We start from the raw sequence: 20717 nt of genomic DNA on the forward strand, positions 1-20717 counted from the left end.
ACGCACACAGGTGTGGGGCGCCCTCAGAACTAACGGATGGACGCACCAACAAAAAAAAAAGCAAGCAAACGGCCAGCGCAAGACGATGCCACTGGTGCAAGCTAGGAAGCCACCACTCTCGCCTGCGTCTCACGCCAAGGTCCATTGGATGGTAGGGGACTTCACCCTCGTCTTGTTTGCTCCATGACGATACCAATCAAGCTCTGCCACCCCATTAGTGGCGAGACCGAGACGCCGCGTCAAGCACAGTCTATAGCAGGTATCTGCGACATGACCAGTGTCCTGCTTTGCCAGGCATTGCAAGACGCCCAAGGACCGGTTCCAATACCGCTCCGGTCGTCTTCCTTGCCGGGAAGCCGGTCTCTCCCCTCTCGACGTATGGCCTAGAACAGTCGCGTCGAGTCGAGCCCGCATCGTCTAAGTCAATCCAACTGCCTTTCTAAGCCCCCGGTGATTTGAGCCGCAGACTTCAGTAAGTGCCCTCTGGAGATATACGCACAGCAAGCACTTTAGATGTCTGCACTTACAAATTAGGCGATAGGGGGGACCCATTTGCGCCTGGCTCGACCTGCAATTATCTACGCTGTTATCAACACACAGATAACTGCAAAGCCGACGGTCCTGCGGAGCCTGATACGTGATATGTGACCCTCGAAAGTACTCTAGCTCATCGGGGACCACCCTCTCTGCTGCAAGAATTCTCCAAGCCTTGCGTACGTCGTCGTACGCCCACTTTCATTGTCTCGACTGCTGCTGCTAGCCCACCGCGAGGAACCTAGAAAAGAAAGCAATGCTTAAAGCCACCAGATCAACCCGATCAGCCAGAGCTTGCCCCGGAGATCGTGCGTCACACGACTTGGGGAACACTTGGATGTCCCGTTCAGTCTCCCTGAACCTAGACGTCAACGAGAGCGACCATCCGACCGAGTACAACGGTTGAAGGGAAAGGTACACCTGTGCAGGGGTCAGGCTCCTGCTCCGGCCGAGAGCTACACGGTTAGGCTGGGCCCAGAGGAGTTGACCGCCGCTGGCGCGTTGTCTACTGCTACTGCTCGATGTATACGCAAGGGGCCTGCCTTGTCGACTCTTCAGTTCATCTGGTTGGAGCGTTGCCAATGCACCTCCGGATAACCACATCGGAGACACCGGTGCTCATTGGATGGACACAATGTTGGATGAACAGGCGGTTCAGTCGACTGAGACCCAGTCAACATGCCTGCTTCTTATACCTAGGTAGACCTTCTGAGAGTTCATACCCGCCCGTCTGGTCCAGAAGCCCGAGCTGTAAGCCACCGCCAGGCAGGGCTTGATGCCTGCACGGGCTCTGGACCACCCCATGTCTCCGCCTATCGCCGCCTCGCCCTCTGGATCCAGCTCGAATACCTCTGCTCACTTCCGACACCTAATTCCAAATCCCGGCCTCATGCTCCCGCCTCTACAGGTATTCGTGTCGTCACCCCCCTCTATTATCAAAGGACTCGAACCGTCTCGCTCGAGGTCAAGCTGCAGCCTATATTGCACCCTATCCCTTGAAGGCGATAGGCACGTGTCTAAGACGAGTTAAAGAGAGAGACCCCTTCAGGTGTCCTTTTACGAAGCCATCGCGTCTTGCATCTCTCGGTTATCAGAGGAATGGATGACGCCAACAACCGCTCGCCGGAGACTCTCAGCTCAACGCCTTGTGCTCGAAAGTCGCCATGTACCAGGTTCTGGTGGCGCTTCCCGATTTAATTCTCCGAATACCACTAGCTGGTGGCCCGTGGCCAGAGCCGCGCAAAGTGCCGTCAGATTTGGTCACCGATTCGTTGGGCCGCACACACTATCGTCGCCCCAAGGCTGGAGGTGGAGGACCACAAGCTGGAGGTTGGCCAACCCACGTCCTGCACACTTGCGCAGTGTACCTGTAGACAAGAAGCAGGTCTGGTCAGAAAGCCATCTCGCCTGTCCCACTATTCGTCCGAGACACAAAAGGTCTCCCTAGCACCCACCAATTAGCATGGCACTAGAAGTCTGAGCGGCTTAGCATCACGGAAGCGATCTACAGGGACATCAGACACCCGCCTTGCAGATTCCACCGCTTACTTTACCATGGTACTGGCCCCTGTGCCTCTCAATTGGCGCCGGGGTGTCGCAGCGCCATCGTGGCTTGCAACGATTCCAAAGGTGTCTCTGTCTTACCCAGAGGCTACAGCGCTTGTCATTCCGTGAACAACCGGGAGCAACAGCTCATCAGGGACGTCAACACGGGTTCAGTCTTTGCAGACACAGAAAAAGCATCTGATAGACAGACGCCATGGTGACCAAGTATCCCTCTGCAGCTGGCAAAAATAACTGCATCATTTCTCTGCCTCGCCGGTAGATCCGGCACCCATCCGTCGCCAACCGATACCGCCACGATATTCTCCCAGAACCCCTTAAGCAGGCTGGGGGCCTGTCTTCCCGCAGACGTTAGACATTCCCAGGGCAGAAAGACGCCGGTCCAGGCAGAAGGCATGCAGCCTGCAGGTAGCCGTCTCGAGGGACGCAATCTAATCATGTGGTCGTCGTTCCCGCTCTCCGTCTGGAATCGGTTACTGACCTTCACCGAACTGCCTCGCTGGGTAACCTTACCCTACGAGTCGGCTACTGGTTATTTATGTAACAGGGGAGGACAGGATAGTAACGCTCATTGAGATCTGGGATTCCGGACCTGATCACAGCATTGTGCCAGCCAGGTGGTTCATCTCGGGCCTGCATATGCTGCATAGGAATTTTACTCGGCGCTCAATTGAATGCAGTGTTCGTGATTCGCAAGAAGACAGGGCAGATGGAGCCGACGACAGCCACGCTATGTTTGGTCGGAAGCCATGGCTAATACCGGAACACCTTGAGTTGCGAGCATTGTTCATAGGTCCAATGAGTATCGCTGCAATGGATGGAGTCGGTATCCCTCCGTCTAGCGATTAAAGCGAGGGGTTCTGGTTGAAGTGCAATTTCACCTAGAGTTTCTCTGGGGGTTCGGGCTCTTGAGACGCGTCAAGGTTGCCATTGTTTTCAACTCTTGAGGCTCTGCAAGCTGCGCTTCGTCTAATTTTCTGACAACACCACCGATCAATCATCCAAGCCCACCGCCATGGCTTTGGGCCCGAGTGAAGCTTCAAGCAACACAGTTCAAGGCCCTAGGGATCTTTTAGCGCAGTAGACCCTCTGGTCGTCCACAACGGTCAGCCAACGGTTGACATCGCTTAGGCCAGACGGAGCTGGGAGGAAACAAACCGTTTCCGCCCACTCCACCAATACTCCCAAAGCATATCACCACGAACCAGTACCTTAGTCGTATGTATTTCAACGTCTCCAGTTGGAAGACTCCGCAATTCGGGCTCACGTCTCTCACCAGAACTCCTGTATGCATGCGTGTTTTGTCGGGCAGATAAGCCACCAGCTGGAATTAGGTTTGCAAAGAAGAGACACTGTTTCATGGACCTGCAACTGAGGACGTTCGGCCACTATCTCACTGCTCGATGTATCAGTCTCCTTTGCTGTCCTGCTTCCCAACCATAGTCGCTTCTAGAGGGGTTATGGAAACTGTTGGGATTTTCGGGGTTTCCGTTATGAAGGATATCCTCGTTCTACCAATGCATATCCGAAGTGGTTAGATCCAGTCCCAGGTCGCGTCTGGAACAGCTTCATGCCAAAATGGTGCGATAGTGTACGATATGACGAAGACAAGACGTTTCCCCTGCAGCAATTTCACCGGTTGTATCTTCTGTGCTACATCCCGAAATGGTACAGTCAGCAATTCGACGCGGAAGCCTTCGTCGAGTTTGAGCTGCGTCTTCGCCCGGCTTCCTTCGATAATGACTCCGTCTCCGGGTGCTGCAGCTCCAGCATTAGTGGCTTCGGCCCGCTCACAGCTAAGCTCAAGAGCTCGGAATCAAACTTGGACGCCTTGGTAATGACCTGGAGCACGATCTAGGCTTCACCAAGAATCGGACGCACGACGTCCTCAAAGACATTGACAATATACTTTGACCAGGACAAGAGGGCGGTGGTCCCAAGTTCTGAAAACCAGGGAGGCGCAACAGCCATCTCGCTGGTATCGCTGTTGGACCAGCGGACGAGGATATGCTTATGTGCGTACTCGTCTCCCAGTGATCCCATATCTTCTAAGCGTGGTCGATTGTTTCCTTGACGCCGAATCCTGGTCCACGCTGACGCTCTTGCATGAAGGATTCATAAGAGCATCATTGGCGGGTTGCACAAGCGGCTGGAGCCTACAGATGGTAGCTTGGCAGTGGTTTCACAGATTGTCACAATACGCTGCGGTTGTCGTACGATTTACATGTATTCACGCTGATCGTCTCCTCAAGACACCTACCGGAGGAAGCCATCAGAACATTCTATTAGCACTGATCTCATACAGTTCTTGAGATTGTCTTCCCAGTTCTCTAGGCTGTATTGTCAGCTGCTGCACGCTGAAGAACCGGGTATAGAGATCACGGGCCTTGCTCCCGACAAGAAGATCGAAAGTTATCCATGTGGCGTTCTCGAGAAATAGAAATAGTCGGTAACAGCAGCACTATGCACTTTCAAGTCTCCGCGATCGAAACCATTGAACGTCAGAGGCTTCTGTGGTAATGTCTCTGTTTGATCTACAAGTGACGATAAAGCGTTGAAGAGGTATTGGCCAAGCCATCCCAAGCCATTCCCGCAAGACGTCGGCGGCAGTCATATGGTATTCGGCGCCAAGCTACGCAGGGGGCACGGCAGTGTTTTGAAGGCGCAATCCCGCCTTCCGCGGTCAGGGTCCAGCTAGGTCCCGGAACCCCGTGTCATAGGAGAAAGGGATATGATAGTTAGTCGACGGCTCACTTTCGCGGCTTGCCTGTAGCAGGTGCCGAAGATTAGTGGCGTAGAAACCATTCAGCTACCTGCGTCAGGCCAAAGCTATTCATGTGTTGGTTAGCATGTGGTTTCTAAACCCAGCAGAAATGCGACTCGCACCCGAACGACTATCGGACACTCAGAAGGTCACCAAAGATCACGGCCCTACAAACCGCTGAGACAACCCTCGGAATCGTTCCGAGTTGGCAGGTGCTTCACCATCTCTCCCCTCGCCAGTTCTTTATTGGAGTCAACGGAACGGGCTCCCGGCCTGGATGTTTCGATGATCACGACAGAGGTCAGCCGTGATATGCCAGAACTTTTGCAACAGCTATTAGTAATGCCTAGCTAAACCGACATCGGCCATCATCTCGATATCAGGCGTCAATCTAATGAGCCTTGTGTTGTTATGGCTGTCCTTGTTCGCAGCACTGGAAGCAAGCCGTCAGTGTTTATGGTGTCAATTTTAGTATGGAGAGTTTGCTTGAGGTTGATTTGGGACGGGGCTGACACTTCCTAACATCTTATGTTCACAAGACATTACTCGGTCTATTATTGGGCCGTGCTTATTAAAAATGAAGAACAGGTACGCGCAGGATCTATGCGGGACTGTCCCGGAATGGACGAAGACTCTTCCAATAATTGCGGTACCAATGCAGCATCGTTTTAAGAATCCGCGGCAACAGGGCATGAGACGAACCTGATGGCATCTGATCTCCACAAACATTCAACACGTTTCTCGCCATGGGATCAATGGAAAGTCTTGATTTTGCTCGGCGTTGGGCTTTCTCGCCGACGTGGCCGTCAGGGCCGTTCCCTGCAGACTTCGTAAGGAAGAACACCTACAAGAGCATCATCCACACACTCGGCCGAGCATAAACGGTTCAGCTGACTGCACAATGGCGCGCAGAGGTTGCCTAAACTGCCCTACCTCATGGACACATTCCGCCCGAATTCTCCGGTTTCCGCAGTGGATGCTCGAGACCCTGGGTTCACACACAAAGGCGGGGCGCGGCGGGAGCGTTTGACAACTTGCAAGGCTTCCCGCACCTAGCACGCTCTTGGCCTGGGTTGTCGGCAGGAAACAACGCGGGATCGTCAGTCAAGCTCGCTGCATGCATTTTCAGCTGGCCCACGTCTGATTGGGCGGGTTTGGCGAGTTCGACCGGGGGCAGGGCTGAAGCCTGCCTTCAGCTGCAAGCCACATTCTCCGGTTCAGGTTAATGACATGATAGTCTTGTTTTGGGCACCGCTATACTCCACCACACACCGCCATCACGGAAAACGTTCAGCACCAGCGATGAGTTGTCGTGGGAGAGGAGCTAGAGGTTGGTTAGTTGTCTGCGGCTGGGTCTGCGGCTGGGTAGAAGCTGTGAAGACTTCAATGGGTCTCTGAACGCCATGGGAACCGCCTGCGCTTTTGTTGTCTGACCTGATCGCGAAGCAGCAGACGTTGAAAACGAAGTCAGATAGCAACAACTCCCTTGACTCAAATCGATAAACATGGTATGTGGTCGGGTCTCATGCGAGATCAACGGCCTGAGAATAACCTTCTGCCAGTCTGCCTTGTCAGGCTGCTTGTGTCAACGCCATGGCAACACACCAGTCCATATTCGCACCTTACGAGGCGGATCTTCCACCCCGTCCAGCCATCCATGCCCCGGACCTTGACACCAACCACGAATTGCAGGAAGCCTTGGAACTGGAACCTTTTGGTGTGCAATGCCTCTGAACATCATTGGCGTTGAGGAGTGCCATGGCCCGCCGGTTCCCCCGCAGGGCGTGCTCGATTCGGTGACTTTCATCTCAGCCCGAGCTGGGGTAGTTGTTATCAGGCAGGCTGTCTCCGTCTCCCTTTTCTCCTGCGACCTCCTCTCGGATCCTTCTCTTTTTATTAAACTCTTCTTCTCTACTCCTTTTCCCGTTTCCATATTCTCCCTGTTAATATTCACCAGGAACAACAAGGACTATCAACATGGGACGACTCGTTCAACTAGGAGCTCTCGCCTACTTGTATCTCGGCGCGGAGTCCAAGGCATTGAGATGGCAGGACGACACCCCGAGCTGGGTCCCTCCCAGGCAAACCATTGCCGTGATGAACATGGAGGAGCTCGGCATCAGTCCCAAACCCACGGCAGCACCTGACCCAGCCAATGTTGAACTGAAGCTGGCTAAGCGTGTGAGAGGCGACGACACTTGTGGTTACATCTCTGGTATATCCAGTGAGTTGCCCCCTGAAGACATACTGAATGGCTGGTGCTAACCTTGTTACAGCCGACTCCATCTACTGCGAAGTTGGAAGTTGTGTCATCAACAGCTTCCTCTCTGTGGCTGGGTGCTGCGCGTCCAGCGCGGTATCAGACTGCAAGATTGCAAGCAGCTGTTTGCCGGCATCGTCCTCGAGGTTCTACACCAGCAGTGATACGCTCATGCTGTTCTGGTACGTCGCACTTATTCATTACATCCACTTGAGAACCCCGTCTCACAGGCCAACAGCTCCTCTTTAGCAAGCCCTGAGTGCATGACCTACGTCTACACTGGCTCTGCGTTCAATCGGTACACCGCCTTCGGATGCGCCGTCAGCGAAGAGAGAGTCACCGTCTACGCCAACCCTACAGATGTCTCCGTCACGGATGAATCGACGATATTTGACACATCTACAAGCACCACCTCGCCCACAATCTCTACCCCGACACCGGGATCTACAACTCCCGCCTCTGGGGGTTCTGGCGGTGGCGGCGGATCATCTACCCCGGTAGGCGCCATCGTGGGTGGCGTCGTCGGAGGTGTAGCGGCCATCGCACTCATCGTCTTCGGCGTCATCTTCCTTCTCCGCAAGAAGAAGAGGGATACAGCCGCGAACAACGCCAACGACCAACCAACTCCCGTCACTTACAACGGCCCTCCACCGCCTCAGCAGGGGCAGCCGCAAATGTACCAGCAACCCACAGCCCCACCGACGCAGCAGCCGTCGCCTGGAGGTTATGGCCCCCCGCAGGGTGGAAACTATCCGCAGGGCTTCGCTCCTGTGGATAACAGGCAGAGCATGCTTAAGCAGCCGTACGAAGTCACAACGGGCTCGTACGAGCAGACTGGTGTCAGCCCGCCCGCGAGCCCGCCGCCTATGAGCCCCGCGCCGACGTACCAGTCAGGAATACCACAGTACCCGGCCAATCAGAACGTGGTTAGCCCGGTGTACCCTCCACAGCAGCAGCAGCAGCAGCAGCAACCGCCGCAGCAAGGAGGTTTCTACAACGCGCAACCGCCCCCGCAGCAAAATCACCAGCAGCCTGGGTTCTCGTCTGAGCTGCCTGCTCATAGGGGCGATGGCGAGCTGCGGGAGCTGGCTTAGATGACGGAAGAGTGGAAGTGGAAGAAGCAGTCATGATGGATTTAATTCGGCAAAGGTAGAATAGCTGCAGACCCGCTCCTTTCAGTCAATGTCAAGACAAGGAAGGGATGGGATATGGAAAGGGGGAACTATCATCATGTTTATATGTAATACCCACCGTTTTTACACGGCCCCGACGGGCTTACGACCCTCTCTAATGCGCAATGATTTTCAAAACCAAGTATGCATCATAAATCCGTTGTCCTGCGTCTTTGATGGCAAAAAAATCAAATTTTTTTTCTTTCACAGCCGGCTGTGTCTGTCACGGCGCCAGGGCGTGTTTGGGTTATCCTGTCGTCCTGGGACCAGATGGTCCACTGCCAGCGTGTTGAGAAAGCCCGGGTGGACCTGGTTGAGACTTGTGACGCCGCACATCTTCATCGTCGTTTCCAGCTCGTCTCGCAGGACTGCACAGGTCAGCTCATCTCGTTCCGACAGTCCTTCGGACACAGCGCGACTAAGAGGGGCACTCACTCTCGATATAGCGCTCCACGCCTTCGGCGCCGTAGTTGAGCCCGTACAACAACCCCCTGCCCACGCCGACCGCCTTGGCACCCAGGCACAGCGCCTTGAAGATGTCGGTCCCACGCGAGATGCCCCCGTCGACGTAGACCTCGACCCTGTCAAACACGTGCCGGCAGTTCTTCTGCAGCTCCAACAGGACCATGACGGTCGCCGGCGACGTGTCGAGGCTGCGCCCGCCGTGGTTCGAGAGCACAATGGCCTCCACGCCCGCCTCGACGGCGCGCTCGGCGTCCATCCACGTCTGCACGCCCTTGAGGACGATGGGCAGCCCAGGCACCGTGCGCCGGAGCCAGGCGATGTCGGACCAGTCCACTGAGGCGTCGATGTAGCTACCCATGATGCGGCCCAGGGCGCCGCCTTTGGCGTCGTTCACGGCGCGGGCGCCCGAGATCGGCGAGCCGAGGGATTCGTCGGAACGCACGCGCTCGTCGGCCTCACGCTTCCCCGGGATCGGGGCGTCAATGGTGAGGAAGAGGGCCTTGACGCCCTGGGCCTGGGCGGAGCGGAGGAGGCGCTCCGAGTTGGCGCGGTTCTTGTCGACGTACAGCTGGAAGAAGACGGGCACGTCGTAGGGCGCGGCAGGGGAGTGCGCGGCCTGCGCGGCGAGGATCTCGTCCAGGGGGAAGGACGCGGACACGGACACGCACTGGGGGATCCCTGCAGACTTGCAGGCGCGGCTGAGCTCCTTCTCGCCGTCCGGGTGGACGAGGCGGGCCATGGCGGTCGGGGGGCAGAAGATTGGGGAGCGCATGGGGTTGCCGAGCATCGTGGTGGACGTGGAGACGGAGGCGACGTCGACGAGAACGCGCGGGCGGAGGCCGATGAGGGAGTAGGCGGAGGCGTTGCGGGTCTTGGTGTGCAGGTCCGTCGCGGCGGAGGAAACGAAGGCCCAGGCCTTGGGGGACAGGGAGGTGGACGCGGCTTGTTCAAAGTCGTGGGCGGAGATGAGGGTGTCGAGGGCTGGTTTGATCGGGAGGGGAGGGTGTTGGAGGGCTTGTTTTGTGTCCATCGTCGACTGAGACTGGGGTTGTTGCTGCTGCTGCTGCTGCTGCTGTTGGAAGCTGTGTTGTCGAGGCTTCGTCAAGACGGCACCGGGGGCCAGGACGCCCTTGTGGCGGTCCGCGGGCAGCGTCGACCTGACGAGGTTGGGGCCGTGGACCTCGGAGTAGACGTCGGTGGCGTCCTTGCCGGCGCACTGCAGGATCACGGCGATGCCGCCGGGGTGCTCGCGAATGAACTCGGAGAAGTCGTAGACGTTGCCGTCGATGACGAGCCAGAGGTCGTTGAGGCGGTTGTGCTTTGATACCTCGGCGGGGCTGAGTGTTGGGGGCATGGTCCGCTCGCAAGTGCACTTGCTCAATTCTCACATCCAACGTGGCATGGGCGTTGTGGAGAGGGAACGGAGGGCGCAGTCGGAGTGAGGTCTCGGGTGGCCATCTTTGTACGTCGTCGAGGGCCGGACGCTAAGGCGCAGCCTACGGTGAGACGGCACCGAGGGGTGGTCGAGTTCGGTCGGTATTGCGCCGAGAGGGTCTCGGTGGTGGGGTTGCCGCCATTGCCGTGCTGCCCCGGGTTTCCCTTTTTGACGCGACTTGGGCAGTGCGGGCCGGGGTGGCTGAGGGGTCTGAGGGGTTCCCCTGGGGGTTTCACTCGCTAAAGGATGCACGGAACACGGCAATGTCATCGCTGTAAATCACCGGGATCGTATTGGCGAGCAGCTGGTTGCCAAACTTTTTAATTTTTTAATTTTTTAATTTTGTTCCATTGCCCCTCTTCGACGTTGACATCACCCCCCCAAAGCCTTGCCAATAAGACTTTTGGCCCTCTCACTGTGGTCCATCTTCAACGCCAGTGCGTGGCCGGGCTCGCTCATCTTAGCCCACGTCTTGCGCAGGATGCCGATGATCTTGTCCTCGTCGATCTCGTCCTTGCTCTCAAAGGCGTCGAACTGGTCGTCGAGGAAGACGAGGCAGGCCGTGTCCTCGAGGACCTGCGTCTCCTCGTCGGCGCTCAGGTTCTCCTTGCGGATCAGCGCCGCCACGCGGTCGACGTCCTCCTGCGGCAGGGCGGGCTGGATCTCGGGCGACGAGGAGATGAGCTCAGCCACCTGTGCCGCGGCCTGGGATTTGAGCTTCGCCCGCCATGTGAGATAGCCCGGCCGGGTCATTGGGTAGGTGTTGCGGGGAATCTCCCATCTGTTGCGCGGGTTTGCCAGTGAGTCAGACCTGTCATGCTACTTCATTCTGGAGGGGATGCCATGCTTCTTATTCATCGTCCCATGTGCTGGGGGGGAGGGGGAATTGCAGATCGCGTTGCTTAAAAATGCTTATTCAAGAGCAAAGAAAGTGAAAAAGGGTGCTCATGTTACCTTCTGAAGTGCTGGGCGCGGCAGGCCAGCTGCAACACGGGAGGCGCCGTCGGACACCGCACAGCCAGCCAGCGCGTCATCTTCTGGGCATAGTCCAGCTCGAAAGGAACAGCCTCGACGGCCGACGGCCTGGGGTCTTGCCTGTGGGCCTCGTCGATCAGCTCGAGGGCCTTTTGGTAATTGGGCGGTAGCTCGGGGAGGGAGGATGATGTTGCCATTGTGTGTGTGCGCGCGTGTGTTGTCGGTCGTGTTGGGATGTGATGGGTTGGAGGGGGGTGGGATCCAAAAAGAAGAGGTTGCAGCTGTTTCAAGCTTTCTGACGAGTTTCTTGGCCCTTTGGAAAACGAGAAACTCGGCTATCCGCAATCGCTGCCCAGAGGCCGACGACTGCCGCTGCCATTAACAGCAACGCCTGGCCGACCCGTATGAGTAAGCAGGGGCGAGGCCGGCTTAATTGGCTGCACACGCCAGAGCCTCAACTGATCCCCCGGACCTTGTCATTAACGTTAACTCGATAATCCCACATGTCCCCATCCCCCCCCCCGCATCGGCCCGTCGACTGCTGCTGCTTCTTCTTGCTTTCGATTCAACATCACACTCTGCATGTTACAAGATGACGCTTAACTTCACCATGTAAATCAATCGAACAGGGTCCTTAGTGGGCCCATCCAATGATGAATGTACGCCATCGGCAGATCGCACAGCCGACCGGTCTCGCCAGCTCTGGACCCAGTCATGCTTTTAGGGGCCCCGAATCTTGTTTCGTGCCTCCATCCCATGTCCGAAAGGCCTGCGTACACAACGTGCACATATGTCTGACGCCCGGTCGGTCTCTCTGCCCCCTCAGTTCAACCGCACGATATGATGTTCTTGGCACCCCCACAGCCTTGAAGAAGGCTGAACATGGACCGTATCAAGGGCTTCTCCAGGGGGCGGGCAGTCAAAGCCAGCTTCGAATGTATTATGGCTTCGAACTCTTGATGGTTTCACAGTCATAGAGTGCGACTTTCTATGCATTGCAGTGAACAACTAAATCCGCCCACCTTGATTCTTTTGGGAAGGAGTCCGTGTATGAACGGAGTGTGGCACTTATATCAGCCGCAGCGAAGCCCGGTCTATTTTCCTACCCTCCCTCTTTCTTCTCTGCCACGCGTGCCAGTTCACTCTTTTCCTCACCAACCCCACATTACTGTCGCTAGCTTGACGTTTTCCTTCGTTCAGTGTCTCAAACGACACAAATTTCCCTCGAAACATCCATCATCCACTAACGCTCAGCGCGCTCAGCACGAGCTTCCAAAGGCCTAGACCCGAGTCCTTACTAGCATTTCGGACGTGTGGACGAGGCGGATAACTCAGAACAAAACATATCGGTTTCATTGTCCACTTCATTACACAGTATTTCTGACGAACAAAAACTGCTTGCTTGGCCGATCATTACTTGGATCTCAGGCAAGCAGACAATTAATCACAGAGCCTAACGGTGTGCCATCCACTTCATGAAAAGCCTCCGCCAGAACAGACTTCCTCCGAACAACGCCTTCTCAACCCATCCCACTTTGACTTTGGGCCAGTTGAACAAATACGGAAACGAACTCCGTCAGCAGCAATCTGCCCGCAGCGAACCGTGACGAAAACAAAGTTACGCCTCATCACTCTGTTCATCACCTCCTCGATCCGTGGACTAGTGGGATAAGTAAGAAGAAGCTGTCGACTCGCTGTCAACTCCACGACACACTTCTACCACGACAAATTTCCACAGAACAACCTTCAACTTGACCACCTCCCAAGGTCAGTGAAGTGAGTAATCCGAAAACAGGCCTGGAGAAGGGCAGTTTTGCCTTGAAAACTTCTGCCACACAACATCTTCTCGCTCAATCAACCACCACTTCGATTTCGGATCACTGCTGTAAATCCAGTGTGACCCAGCGGGTAGCAATCTTACCATCTTTCATTTCACCAAGTTCCGCCTCACCAACATTAACACCTCGACGTTTCCGGGTTTGGATTTCACCAGCACTCAACAAGATATCGGCCAACGGTCATTCTTCATCTCACAGCACCGGTCGGTGCTCAGCTGGCAGAGATTCACTTTACAGCACTAATCAACATCGGTACCGACCAGGAGGTATTTGCAAGTCGGTGTTGATCCCACGATTCATGCACCTTCCTTTTCACGCGATTCACTCATAAAGCCCCCAGACAAAGCCCCGATTTCAGAAGTTGCCAACTTCAATCCACTCATACACCTCCACAACCATGAGGAAGTCAAATAAGAACGGGTCAAAACACCTTCAGGTCCCTGCCATGGCGGATGAAGACGGAAAATCCTCCACCACGGAAGTCACCATTGAGTCCGAAGACAACGGCAGCGACACCGTGACGCTTGTCGACTTCTTCCCCGACCTGACCGTCGGTGACCTCTTTGAAGCCGACGACAACATCACCTCGGTCGAGTCTTCCGCCGCTCCAAGCTCAGAAGTCAGCACCGACAATCAGTCCATCCCCAGCGCGGATGCCGACAGCAGTGATATCGAACTCAATACCTCTAGCAAGAGAGGCAGGAACAGCCGGAACCAGAAGAGGGGTAAAGGTCCAGCCACTGAGAACGATTCCGGCATCTCGGCGAATACATCTTCTGCAGAAACGAGCACAAGCGCCAAAGAATCTGCGTCGTCCGAAGCTAGCAGCGCGGAGGCAGCCATGGCCCAGTCGACCACATCCGGTGAGACCACTTCGAACGAGACGAGCACGTCTGGCGACGCTTCATCCAGCGCGCAGTTGTCGAACGCAGGCAACTGGACCCCCTCAGAGGACGCTCTCATCATCAGTATGAAGGAGGGCGGCGAGAGCTGGGCCTCCATCGGCAATGCCATCAATCGAGGCAAGAACGAGGTCAAGAAACGATGGCATGTGGTCAAGGCCAACGCCGCGAATTCCGAGTCCGAAGGCGACGCGCAGACTGAGTCTGAGGAAGCGACCACCCAAACCGAATCTCTGGCCAACAACCAGGCCGACCAGAGTCCGGATAATCACACCAACAAGCGCCAGGAGGGGCACAAGACCGACGACAAATTCAAGTCCAGGGCCGAACGAAAGGCTGAGAGAAAAGCTGAACAGAAGAAGAACAAAGGCCGAGCCACGTTTGATGATAAGACCAAAGAATCAGAACCGCCCCATCCCAAGCCGAGGGAACCCAGCCGGAAGACCAAGGGGCGGCAGCCCTCTGAGACGTCAGAAGCGCCTAGCACACCGAAACCCTCTTCCTCCAACTCCATCGGCGACTCCCCCAGCTCGTCCCTCCGTAACCGCCTCGCCCTCCTCCGCGACACCACCTCGGCATCCTCATCCACATCCTCCGCTACTAGCAATGACGGTGACGGCGGCGACGATGCCAGCGACACCCCGGCCAATGCTACGAGCGCGAGCTCGCCCGCCAGGAGCGCTACATCCGGCGCCACGTCAACCCGGCCCTCTACCCCCCTCGCGCCTCCCCGCTGATACCTCCTCGGCACACCGTCAACCCGCCCAGCAACGCAGACAGGCGCCAGCGACGCGACGATAAGATCCTGGCGTCCTTGGTGTCCCGACGGGAGGCGACCAAGTGGCTCGAGATGCAGGCCAACTTCTACAACGTTACGGGCCGGATGGTGCCGCTGCACATGATCAAGGCGCGCTGCGAGGCCGAGGAGGACCGCACAAAGGTCGCGGGCGTGCGGAACTGGGCCACCTCGGTGGCGGCCGGCGACGAGCTGCTGGACCCGAACGAGAGTGCCGACGTCCCCGAGGACGCCCTTGTTGGCGACGACGAAGAGTGACGACGCCTTTTTTTCCCCCACTTCTTTTTCTTTTTTATACCCTTTTGAGAACCTTGCAGTCGGCGGTAATGATGAATGACGACAAAAAAGCGTGCCTTGGGAGGCCTGGTGACGGACGGGATAAACCCGGCCGGCCCATCTCACGACCTAATGATTATGAAAGGGATCCGGTAGTCGCCGTTTGCACGGGGAACGGCGACGGACGGGATGTACAAGATTGGGGGGGCTCCCGGGATACCTGGAAACAAAGGATAGATGGCGGGGGATATGCGTCGATTTGCTCTGGGATACTCCGGTTTATTGATACCTACGGTTTGGGACCGTCTTAGTTAAGCCAGCCAGCGTTGCGTTGCTTTTACTCTCTCTTGCATTTCTCTCCTCTTTATTGAGAAGACACAGAGGAACAAAAACAAAAACAAAAGCCGGCGTGGATTTGGGATCGTGGAGTTGGCACCCGATGGAGATTGCACCCCCCTTTTTTATAGCTGACAATTAACATGAACACCAACTCCTTGTTTCCCTCCGTGATGCGTGTCCAAGCCCTGTCGAGAAAGGTCTCCCCGTACCTAGGACACGGCATGTTGATCTCGAAATGCGTGGAGAAAAGGGCTAGATTTTCCAACTCCTACAGAAAATATTACAGTCCACCACCCACAGCGCAGCACGGGGTATCAATGGAAGAAACAACTACAACATACGGCCATCCCTCTGTGGCGTATCTAGAAACTCCTGTTTTGAGGCAAATCTCGTGCCCGCCGTATCCAAGATATAATTACACGTAAGGGACCTTGAAATGAACAAGGCTCGCTTTCCTATTATGTGTCGTCCGATGCGCCGCTGAAGATGCTGCGCGATGGAACTGAAAGGGTTGTGATGAAGGGCAGGATCGTGTTTGACGAATCCCCCTAGCCCGTTATACGACACTGCAGCTGGAGGCATTTGATGTCGTAAGCAGGGATTTGTATGTCAAAGTCTAAGGTATAGACCAGGAGTCGACTTTCACAGTAGACCCCGCAAACGTAAAGCGGCAGCCTTGGCCTCGGATGCAGTCGTCTACTTCGCTGCCTTCTGAGGGATTCCCAGAAAGTGCCAATGCCTCGACAGTCTCGTCTTCCCTCCTTTGCTCAAATCGAGGCGTTAGCCAAGGTGTGAGAGATGCGCCTCCTTTGGAGAGGCAGAGTAAGCTGAACGGTTGATCCGTTTTTCAGATAGGATTCTCCATGCCGGGCGCCATGGTGGTTCCAGGCGGTGCGGCCGGACTGGGGCTGGCCCCTTTGGTCAAGGTATTGTTGCTGGACCCCAAACCTCGCTTCATCATCTTCCCCAAGACGGTGACCAGCTCGCAGGCATCGGAAAACATGTCGTCGTCCATTCCCTCTGACGCCCCGTAGACCTCGGAGATGGTGTCCTTGGCCAGCTTGCGACTCCCGTCGGTGTCGTGTACACAATCGTAGAGAAAGGCGGCGTACTCCGTCTTGACTGAGAGCCGCAGTGAGTGGGAGCCCCAGAGATGCTGATCGGCCAGGGCAATGGCTTCCTTGAAATACTTGTGGGCATCGGGGAGGTAGTCTCTCGGCGGTTCGAGAAAGGCGGCGGGAAGGTCCGAGCCGCTTTGGGGAGGGAACCCAGGCGGAGGATTTACCGGTCCACCCTCGAGGGCGTGTGTCGGCTGTATCGACCCCTGGGAGGAGTTCCATTCCTCCCTTGCGATCCCCTTGCCCTTATCCAGCCTTGGGGGCGTAAACCCGGCCATGGTGTCAGGGGTTGCGATGCCCATGGTAGACACGGCAGGTTTGTTGTGAAAAAGGACGAAGATGTGGTAAAACGATGCCCGCAGCTTGTAGGCCAACACGCGGAGCTCTGTGTGGTTTCCAACCATGGGAATAACATACTGCTGCAGCATGACCAGGCCTTCTCTTGAAAGCCAGATGATGTGGAAGATTAGATCGAGAGACTGTGGCGTTCGGGACGCATCGGGACGGCGCTGTTTCTTCGCTGTGACGAGCTGCTCTGCTAGGCTGAGCGAGAGGCCGAGAATCTTGTAGAGCATCGAGGACAACAAGGGGTTGTCATTTTCCACGGTTTTTGCCCATTTTCCAAGGAACTTCTGATCCACCTCGGAGGAAGCCATTGGTACTTGTACTGCGGGGGAGGTGGTGGGAATTGGGTTGCGATCTCGGCGGTTTATGCCAGATGGGGCACTGATCTCAGTCGTGACTACACTGAAGTGAGAGTCTGATCGGTATCAGGAATTAGCCCCTTTTTGGGAATGGTGAACTTCTTTTGCCAAAGTATAGTCTCCGAAAAAGAAGTATGACCCAGCAAATGAGAAGCGATGAAATCCGAGAGGCTAGACCGTGAGCCAACGGTGAAAGCGATGAGTGTGAATGAGCCGGGGAAATGAGCCAGGAGTCAGGCCTGCTCAGCGAGGTTCGGGTTAAGCGCGCTTGGTGTTCTGCGTCAAGCCTGATTATGAGGCTGGATTATGAGTGCGGTCAGTAAGTGCTAGTCGCACGAACGCCCGAACGAACACTCACAGGTATAATACATTACAGTGAGTATGAAGTGAGGGCGTAGGCTGGGCGTGACCAATGAGAGGCTGCGCGTCGCAGATGGCGACTAGCAAAGAGACAGAGTGGACTGAGGCTCAAACGGGAAGACGATGGCAGGATGGTTCGTTTTCGCAAATAGCATGGCGACGTTACTTGATGTTTGGGTCAGTTGTCGTTGAGTGGCCTTATGAAGGTAGGCGTAGCTGAAGCCTTCAATCGGGCTGCGAGGGCGATCCCTGGAAGGATAAACGAGCGTCGAAGGGTATGCCGGCGCAGAAGGCGGTGAAGGCGGGCGTGGGCGTGGTTGCGGGGGCGGGAACCAAACGTCAAAAGAACTTCAGTCCGAGGGCGGGGAGCAAATGCAATGGGTTGCGCTGGGACTCGACGGCCGGCAGCAGCAGCAATCGTCGAATTGAGGTGGTACGAGGTGTTGTGATCGAGGTTGGGCTATGAGGGCATCTCGACGGCAGGTGAGAATGGGTCGAGTGGAAGCGGCGACGCGGGCAGGTTCTGGGATGGGTTGAGACGATGTAATGTAATGTAAGGTAATGTAGGTAGCTGCAGGTTATATGTGCCCTAAAGGAGAGTTGCAGACACAGACGCAGGAGGACTGGGGCGTGCGGTCGTATCGTGCATGAACGAGTGTGGGCCTTTGCGAGAACAGCGCGGTCTTGACGTGGAGCTTGGATACCGAGGTCGTCTGGGAATAGAGGCTCCTCGTGGGTACGGTGCTCTGCGCAGTTACCGGTGGATGACGGGTTGGGCTGGCAAATGGCGGTTGCGGTAGGGCGAGAACGTACGGGTACCGGGGTTGGGTGTCGATAAGGTGAGATGAGATGAAGTGGGAGCAGCAATGGCGGCCGTGGCTGATGTCGTACAGAGATGAGAGGCAGCGAATGAAGGCGGGTGATGCAGGTTGGATGAGGGGGGCGAGATGCTGCAAGATGAGTTGTCCAACTCTCGGGAGACGACACGCGCCGCGCGCACCGTGTCAATGAGGGAGTAATTAATAGGTCGGAGGCCCGGCCAGTGGAATAAGCTGGAAGCGAGCACGGATGCCAGATTGGGTGGAAAACGGAAGAAGCGAAGGAAGAGACCGAGAGATACGGATACAGATTACAGCAGCCAGTGACATCAGCCTGGAAAGGCTGGGGCTGGGAAGGACGAGAGAGAGGTCACCTCGAGAAAGAGAAAGAGATGAGCAGGTGGAAGAGGGAAGGACCTTGGAACTCGGACCTGGGGAAAGGACGGTAGAGACGGGCGAACCAAATAATGGACGAGGTAAAAAAAAATTAAAAAAAAATTGGCAAATGAGAAAAGGCTTGCCTAAAGCTAGAGCTGGAGCTGGAGCTTGGACTGAGAGCTGAATCAACCTGGGGGAGCTGCACGGAGGCAGGAAATGTACCGTAGTGTACAGAAAGAGACGAAGAAGGCTTGCCGACCAGAACTGTCGAGGCAAGCAAGCAGGAAACACCCACCCACCGTTTCCCGCAAACTGGAACGGGAACACGGGGGTGAAAAAGAGCTATGCTGTACTAGGGGGGCCCCCTCCAAGGGCCCGCTTCTGAAGTCGGGCATTGACATTGGCACTGGCATCGAGTAGCCCCAGGTCGCAGGCACCCCCCAGGCACCCCCAGGCCCCCAGCGTGGCAGGAAATAGGCACGACACACCACCAAGGTGGGAGTGAAGACGGAATCCTCCCTTGTCTCTCTGCTCGCCTGCCTCCACCAGCTTCTCACTTCCCACTCTTCGGCGGCATTTTCCCTTATCCGGGCTGCTGCCCGAGCAAACGGAATCCATGGGACCAGCGCCTCATTCACCCATCATCTTGATTATTTTGCCGCTCGCCGTCCCATCTTCCACAGGACCGCTCCACGGCCTCACTTCCTTCGTCCGAACCCTAGGATGCCTTCTGAACAGAGTTGACGCCGAGACACAATAGCGCGGACGCCTTGGTCTTGACGCGCGGGATCACGTCCGAGACAAGCCGACTACCGATTGGCCACTCTCCAGGGTCCACGGGATTCCGACTGTCGACCATAGCTAGACTACAGTAACAACCTCCGCGACGGGACCAGACTAGACAACATCTGCCTCGAGTCGTCAAACACGAACGTTTCGCAGCTGTTGCGACGGCTAGCTGTCGAGCTGCCTGAGCCTCAAATCCAAGAAGTACATCCGCCTCCGTCACATCATGCCGGGCTGAGACACAAGAGATACCATCTCGCTTGACGCGCACAAATCCTGCCGCCTTGCTTGCTTGCTTTTCTCTCCCTCTCCAGACATGTCTCTCGGATCCGTTTGAAGGTCGCCATGCGCCCACACAGACAGGCGCACTGCACTTCCGTGACCCGTTGCCGTCCGCTGAGCTGATACCGGTCATATGCTCCCCAGAAAAGCCTACCCTCAGCCGTGCTCAAGCTTCTCAACAGCCGTTTATCTGAGCAAAGCAGGGGCCTCACAGGCGCACAACGTGGCCGATTGTCGACTGTCGAGTATCGTGCCGTCATCCCCGAACAGCAACGGGCAACCCGTGGGACCTTGGCCCCGGTCCGTCTGGGGGTTTCAGAACATCCAACCCACCTTCCGAAACAAAACACTTCCTAAGGAGCGTGGTGTATTCACCGATGCGGGTTGCACAAGCCGTCGTGTACGAGGACGAGAGAGTGAAAATAGCACAAGTCGTCCGTTGTGGATCAAGTTGTGCTCGTCGGTGTTCCCACCAAAGAGATACTGTACGTACCGTCAGATGGCCCCCTTGTTTCGTCGTGACCCGGGATGCACTAGGTCGTATCCACCCTAGCGTCGAACATCCGTTGATCTAGCCAACGGGACGCCGCGCGCTTTCTCAAAGCAGGGAAAACGGCCTTTGGCGCTCACCTCAACCCTCTAGATCCCAGCCACCTCTTTTTTGCTGTGCTAAGCCGAGCTCTCGAATCCCACTGATCTCAGTCGCCATCGCCAACCTGTTGTGCGACCTCCTAGGCTACCGGAAGTTCAATGGTGCCAGCGCATAGCAAACCGCCTCGCCGCGCCTTGCACTTGCGTAGGCTTCAAAGGAACAGCTTCCCCGGAACCTCTCCATGCTATTACGCCACGCCAGCGCACGAGCGCCCGACGACCACTTTCGTCGGGTCCTCGAGTGAGGACCAGCAGGCAGGGCTCACTAGCCTTACCGGCCATCCTTATGTTAATAAGGTAG

At 56.1% G+C, this 20717-nt stretch overlaps 6 protein-coding genes across 6 annotated transcripts; 2 read left to right on the forward strand and 4 right to left on the reverse strand.

The window, feature by feature from the left end:
* Nucleotides 1–6838: 6838 nt before the first annotated feature.
* Nucleotides 6839–7991, forward strand: ColSpa_09454 (uncharacterized protein; the record flags this gene model as incomplete). The annotated part of the gene is given in 3 exon segments (XM_049275666.1): nt 6839–7042; nt 7352–7944; nt 7955–7991. Coding segments are annotated over 3 exon segments (834 nt in total).
* A 506-nt stretch (nt 7992–8497) lies between these two features.
* ColSpa_09455 (peroxisomal (S)-2-hydroxy-acid oxidase GLO4) lies at nt 8498–10112 on the reverse strand (the record flags this gene model as incomplete). The annotated part of the gene is made up of 3 exons (XM_049275667.1): nt 8498–8694; nt 8729–9674; nt 9921–10112. The coding sequence occupies 3 exons, from the start codon at nt 10110–10112 to the stop codon at nt 8498–8500; spliced, it is 1335 nt and encodes a 444-aa protein (XP_049131624.1).
* A 453-nt stretch (nt 10113–10565) lies between these two features.
* Nucleotides 10566–10946, reverse strand: ColSpa_09456 (uncharacterized protein; the record flags this gene model as incomplete). The annotated part of the gene is made up of 1 exon (XM_049275668.1): nt 10566–10946. The coding sequence occupies one exon, from the start codon at nt 10944–10946 to the stop codon at nt 10566–10568; it is 381 nt and encodes a 126-aa protein (XP_049131625.1).
* A 197-nt stretch (nt 10947–11143) lies between these two features.
* ColSpa_09457 (uncharacterized protein) lies at nt 11144–11365 on the reverse strand (the record flags this gene model as incomplete). The annotated part of the gene is made up of 1 exon (XM_049275669.1): nt 11144–11365. One exon carries the CDS (start codon nt 11363–11365, stop codon nt 11144–11146), a length of 222 nt encoding a protein of 73 aa, XP_049131626.1.
* A 2038-nt stretch (nt 11366–13403) lies between these two features.
* Nucleotides 13404–14962, forward strand: ColSpa_09458 (uncharacterized protein; the record flags this gene model as incomplete). The annotated part of the gene is made up of 2 exons (XM_049275670.1): nt 13404–14605; nt 14689–14962. The coding sequence occupies 2 exons, from the start codon at nt 13404–13406 to the stop codon at nt 14960–14962; spliced, it is 1476 nt and encodes a 491-aa protein (XP_049131627.1).
* A 1204-nt stretch (nt 14963–16166) lies between these two features.
* ColSpa_09459 (uncharacterized protein) lies at nt 16167–17093 on the reverse strand (the record flags this gene model as incomplete). The annotated part of the gene is made up of 1 exon (XM_049275671.1): nt 16167–17093. One exon carries the CDS (start codon nt 17091–17093, stop codon nt 16167–16169), a length of 927 nt encoding a protein of 308 aa, XP_049131628.1.
* Between the last annotated feature and the right edge of the window lie 3624 nt (nt 17094–20717).

Source organism: Colletotrichum spaethianum (assembly GCF_022836535.1).
Source record: "Colletotrichum spaethianum MAFF 239500 DNA, contig28, whole genome shotgun sequence".
In the NCBI taxonomy this organism is placed as follows: Eukaryota; Fungi; Ascomycota; class Sordariomycetes; order Glomerellales; family Glomerellaceae; genus Colletotrichum; species Colletotrichum spaethianum.